At 47.0% G+C, this 6,132-nt stretch overlaps 1 protein-coding gene across 2 annotated transcripts in view; it reads right to left on the bottom strand.

Moving 5' to 3' along the window:
* Positions 1–5,428, bottom strand: part of FAM13A (family with sequence similarity 13 member A) — a 146,057-nt gene extending 140,629 nt beyond the window's left edge. The window contains exons 1-2 of one of the 2 annotated variants that reach the window (XM_083756397.1): positions 5,148–5,428; positions 1,311–1,500 (exon numbers count right to left, since the gene is read on the bottom strand). In XM_083756397.1, coding sequence (XP_083612523.1) covers positions 1,311–1,500; positions 5,148–5,174 — 217 coding nt within the window. In that variant the 5' untranslated portion in view covers positions 5,175–5,428. Of the gene's footprint in view, positions 1–1,310; positions 1,928–5,147 lie in introns of those variants that run through there. The other variant, XM_083756396.1, reaches the window with a different exon arrangement.
* Between the last annotated feature and the right edge of the window lie 704 nt (positions 5,429–6,132).

Here is a 6,132-nt window from a genome sequence, read left to right as displayed (position 1 = left end):
CAATTCCCAGCATTCTCTGGAAGTAGGTGGGGAGAGAGAGCCAATAGAAGTTACAGACCGAGATAAAATGCATTTACGCATTGAGAGTACAGACAACCCCTTAAAGCAAGAGCGAGGAACCTGCAACTTTCCAGAATTTGTGGGACTCCAAGTGCCACCTGAAAGCAGAAATCCCAACAGCAGGAGAGACAGGAAGCTGAGTTATTGTTCTGATTTATTGCATGTAAGCTGCTCTGGGGGCCCTTTTGGCTGGAGAGTTGGTATATAAATAATAATTATAATAAGCCCCTACCAGTCCCAGTCAGCATGGCCTATGGTCAGGGATGATGATGATGATGATGATGATAATTTTTATTTATACCCTGCCCTCCCCAGCCAGAGCCGGGCTCAGGGCGGCTAACACCAATAAAATTTCAGTAAAAACATAATAAGAAAAAAACCACCACAATTTAAAATATAGGTTAAAATGCAATTTAAAATGCAGCCTCATTTTAAAAGTCAAAACCATAAGGTGAGGGAAACATAAGGGTCAGACTGAGTCCAAACCAAAGGTCAGGCAGAACAGCTCTATCTTGCAGGCCCTGTGGAAAGATGTCAAGTCCCGCAGGGCCCTAGTCTCTTGTGACAGAGTGTTCCACCAAGTCGGGGCCAGTACTGAAAAGGCCCTGGCCCTAGTTGAGACCAACCTAACCACCTTGCGGCTTGGATCCTCCAAAATGTTGTCATCTGTGGACCTTAAGGTCCTCCGCGGGGCATACCAGGAGAGGCGGTCCCGTAGGTACATGGGTCCTAGGCCGCATAGAGCAACATCTGGTGGGCCACATATTTGCTACCTGTACCTTAAAGATGGGACTATCTATCTATCTATATCTATATCTATATCTATCTATCTATCATCGAAGGACACGGGTGGTGCTGTGGGTTAAGCCTAGGACTTGCTGATCAGAAGGTCGGCAGTTCGAATCCCCGCAATGGGGTGAGCTCCCGTTGCTCGGTCCCTGCTCCTGCCAACACTAGCAGTTCAAAAGAACATCAAAGTGCAAGTAGAGAAATAGGTACCACTCCAGCGGGAAGGTAAACGGTGTTTCTGTGTGCTGCTCTGGTTCGCCAGAAGTGGCTTAGTCATGCTGGCCACATGACCCGGAAGCTGTACGCCAGCTTCCTCGGCCAATAAAGCGAGATGAGCGCCGCAACCCCAGAGTCGGTCACGACTGGACCTAATGGTCAGGGGTCCCTTTACCTTTTTTACTTTAAAGATAAACCTTTCTTTCCCCCTTTTTCCAACAAGGAGGGTTCTGCTAGCAGCTTACCATGCCAAGTCAGGTATTCGACAATCTCCCACACGACGGCCGGGACTCCGTTCTTGCTCAGTCCCTGCTGCTGAAGTTCATGCAGGCTTACGCCAAACACCTTCTGGCAGGCAGCTCCCCTCTGGCCACTCAGTGGGGCTGCCGCAATCTTCTTCATGTCTTCTTTCAGCCTGACAGCGGATTTGCTTTGCTTGAAAGAGCACAGAAAGAGGGAGCAGTCGGTCATCGTGACTATAGGGGGCTGCATGGTGGCTCTACGAAAGGAAAGCTGAGCATTCAAAGGCAGGCCTTTCGGGTTTCAAATTCTCAACAAAAACAAACGAAACCCGGCGGAGAGGAATTCTTCCGAAAAGATCTGGGAGGGAAACATGCACACACAGGGAGAGACTGAAAAGGGAAAAAGAAAGTCAGAGGAGGAGGAGCCTGGAATACGTAGCCGAGCAACAGAGTGGATAAGTCTGCAAGCTGCATCGCCACAGCAACTGTGGGTGGAGCAGAAAGGAGAGACACGCTCTATGAATGGAAGCCGTTCTTCTCTGAAACATCAGGGTAAACATAGAGGTAAATAGCCGAATGGCCTGGCATAGTAACCAGACACTGAGAAATGGATTTCTGCCACAGCGGAAGAGCAGCAGCGTTGTTTACAAACTGGATTTTTCCTAACAGCCTTGCTGGTTCAGGCCAATAGCCCATCCAGTCCAGAATCATCTTCTCACATTGGCCAAACAGATGCCTATGGGAAGCCATATATATATATATATACCCCATATTTTCCGGCGTATAAGACGACTGAGCGTATGAGACGACCGATGGCGACCCCCCCCCCCAACTTTTCCAGTTAAAATATAGAGTTTGGGATATACTCGCTGTATAAGACTACCCCTCTTCCAATGCACACCAAATAAAAATTAAAAAACCAATCTCCAGTCCGGCTCGGAAATCCGCTCCACTACCCAGGGGCCGGGGGCTTCTGGGGCCAATCTTCAAGCGTATTTCTGCTTCATCTAGAGAAGTTGGTGTGCTCTGATTTAATTTGCTGTCGTTTTATCCTTTGGTGGGGAGTTGCTGCAGGAGCTGCTGCTGTAGCCGGCGTATAAGACAACCCCTGACTTTTGAGTAGATTTCCCTGCGTTAAAAAGTAGTCTTATACGCCAGAAAATACAGTATCTATCTATCTCTCTATATCTCTCTATCTCTCTATATCTCTCTCTCTCTCTCTCCTTGGGCTGGTTAGTCTATAAAATCTTATCTGTTTGTTTTCTGGAAGATGGAGCAAGCTTGTTTTCTCCTGCTCTGGAGGGTAGGACTCGAACCAATGGCTTCAAGTCACAAGAAAGGAGATTCCGACTAAACATTCAGAAAAACTTTCTGACAGCAAGAGCCGTTTGACGGTGGAACAGACTCCAACAAGGGGTGGCAGACTCTCCTTCCTTGGAGGTTTTTAAGGAGAGGTTGGATGGCCACCTGTCACGGATGCTTCAGTTGATATTCCTGCATCACAAGGGGGTTGGGCTAGATGACCCTTGGGGACCCTTCTAACGATTCTGAGAGTCAAAGCTAAAATGTGGATGTTTAACAGAAAAATAGCAGTGTGCGTTATTTTTAACACTGCTGGCTGGCATGTATCAGAAACAACTTCCTCCATCACTACCTGTTGCGATATATCCTCCATTCACACATCTCCCAAGGATGTCCCAGTGGTGATTCAATGAAGCGCTATATGACATTCATTTTAAAACTGGGCTGCATAGCGCAAATGTTCCAGGGAACATTATGCCTGGTGAAAGGCCTCTTGTAGCTCTTGGAGCCGTGCTATGAGGCCACCTGGTAATCGTATTCATCCTAGACTAAGGCTCTGCCACTTTTACTGCACTCCTTCTTAAAGGCCTTGCTGAGCAAAGGGGTTCTGCTTGGTGAGCTGTGTGGTGCTGCTCTAAGCCACTATATAAACATAACTTTACCAGCTTTCTACTCCTGAAATGATGCAAGGGGCGGGGGGGGGGGGAGCTACTATTTAAGTTCCAAAGAAGCCAGGCAAGATTCCCACTCCTAATAAAACTTGTTTTAAGAATGAAGGTGGCCATCCTATTGGTTGCGAACAGGATCCGTTCCAGAGCCCCATTCGCAAAATGAGCAGAACGCAACCTGCATCCGTGCGGGTCGCGATTCGCCACTTCTGCACATGCACGTGACGTCATTTTGAGCGTCAGCGCATGCGTGAGCGGCGAAACCCGGAAGTAACCCTTTCCAGTGCTTCCGGGTCGCTGTGGGATGCAACCTGAAAAGATTTAACCTGAAGCAAATGTAACAAGAGGTACCACTGTACACATTTAGCTTGGGAGTAAGCCCCACTGAACTCAAAAGCGGCTGGCTTCTGCACAGACGTACAGAGAACTACACTGCTAACCTGCCCTTTCGAACATGAAAAATGGGAAAGGTGCAAAAGCGAAACATGCAAGACTCAAGAAATGGAAAAGGCAGACAGTGCGTACTAATTATTTTAATGCTATTTATTTATGTGCATTCAGAAAAAAGCAGAGAGGGGAGCACATGGTCTTTTGCCTACCCATCTGCTAAATCCACTAAATCTCTAGTGCCTACAAAACAGGCAAAATATATGCATGGAACAGCAAATCCTTCCCTCTGAAACATCCATCTTGGAATGTTAGTTAAAAAGAATAAAATACTGTACACATTATCAACCCTGTCTCACAGTGCTGCAGGAGCAAGTTGAATCTCGCTTGTTTCTTCATTGTTTAAAAAATGCCTTTAAATCTGCATATTTATCTGAGCGGCTCCAATTTTTAAACACAGCTTCAAACTTACCCATATTGGCGGCAAACATGCACGTACTTGCTTAGGAGCAAAACCTTTTTTAGAGGGAAGACTGCAGGCATGATCACTAACAGAGAAGACATAACACAACAGAAAGCCCTACTCTGGAAAAAAGATGGGTTTGTTTGTTTATTTTACATGCAAACCTGGCACTTATACAATGACTTTAAATGAAAATAAACCAAGAACTGCAAAGTGCTTAACTACAAGCTACTGAAACAATTTCGGGAAATAGTTATAAACAAAATATAAGTTGTGGTGCAAAAATAGATTTTTAAAAATACTACTGGAACTGCAGTTCTATACATTGGGGGGGGGGGGGGAGGAGACGGGACTGAGGCCCAATGAATTCAGTGACATTTACTTTTGAGTCTATGAATAATTGTGCTGCTGATCAAACACCCAGAATCTAAACAACACCAAACCCCCCCCCCCCCAAAGCCTCTTCATCAAAACAAAGGAGGCAAGCTACATCTCCTAGGTGGAATTGCTGTACAATTATTTTCGAATCACGTAGATTATAAAATAAGAGAGGCAGAGAAGGGCTGACTTTTGAGGCTGAGAAATAATAGCAGAAACGGAACGAACTGAACATAAGCTTAACACTGGAAAAACAAAATGCTTTTTATACATGTCTAAACCAATGTTTGGTTTTTCATCTCTTCTCTATATGCCCCCCCACCCAATCCATGGCTCCGATGTTATTTATTCTGTTTTGCACCTATTAAAAAATACCCCCAAAATTACACACACACACACACACACAACCTGGAAGTCTCCCACATTGTAAGACAACAGATCTAGACACACCGACTGACTAAACCACTTTATTGCACCATTCAAAATGTTAGATTGCGCTCAATATTCCCCCCTCCCCCCACGTCGTGGGTGGGCGTAGAGAGAGAGCGCGCGCGCAGGCACCCATTTGCGCGCAGTTGCGCACCCATTTGCAAGAGAGAGCCTCCCTCGCTTTCCCCGCGCAGCCCGCCGCCTCGTACTCACACAGATGGCTAATGCGCCTGCCCCCATTCTCTCCGGAGTGTCTGGAAAAGGTAATGAAGATAGGATGAAGGCATTAAGCAGACTGCTGGAGACTCAAGGCAAAGCCTCCCTCCCGAGACACGGAAAGCTTTCTTCCAACTTTGCCTTTTGCAGCGGCTCCGCGGGAGAAAAGAAAACAAAAACAAAAACGTCCAGCAGCCCTCAAGCGTTTCCCCCAAAACTTTTCGAGCTCTCCTTCCTGCTTTGCATGCACATGGCTGGAATCAAGACCCTGGAACTGAAATCTGAGCCAGCGACTCTTGCATTGGCGGACTGGGAAGGGTCATGTGACCCGGGACTTAAGAGTCGCCGACGTCTTGCCACTTCCAAGGATTTCGTGCAAGGAAGGAAGGTGGTCTGAAGGCGTCTGCCTGCAAAGCTACCCCACTCCCGGCTGCTTCCTTTACAGCGCTCTGAGATATCCTGATTTCGGGCCACAAGATGCTGATTTTCTCTACCTGCACCACCTTTTGTTGTTGTTGTTTAGTCTTTTAGTCGTGTCCGACTCTTCGTGACCCCATGGACCAGAGCATGCCAGGCACTCCTGAATTCCACTGTCTCCCACAGTTTGGTCAAACTCATGTTGGTAGCTTCGAGAACACTGTCCAACCATCTCGTCCTCTGTCGTCCCCTTCTCCATGTGCTTCCATCTTTCCCAACATCAGGGTCTTTTCCAGGGAGTCTTCTCTTCTCATGAGGTGGCCAAAGTATTGGAGCCTCAGCTTCACGATCTGCCCTTCCAGTGAGCACTCAGGACTGATTTCCTTAAGAATTAATCGGTTTGATCTTCTTGCAGTCCATGGGACTCTCAAGAGTCCACCTTTTGGACTGATCCAATTCCTGTGTGAAAATTTCATTTCTTCTGCCAACTCACCCAAGCCTATTCATTTTCTAAAGGGTGTAAGGAAAGCTCTGTTGGATCTACCGGGGCCACACTTTATCAGCG

This window comes from Podarcis gaigeae (assembly GCF_964106915.1).
Source record: "Podarcis gaigeae genome assembly, chromosome: 9".
Taxonomy (NCBI): domain Eukaryota; kingdom Metazoa; phylum Chordata; class Lepidosauria; order Squamata; family Lacertidae; genus Podarcis; species Podarcis gaigeae.
Note: the sequence above shows the minus strand (reverse complement) of the source record. Positions and strands in the feature narration are given on the sequence as shown.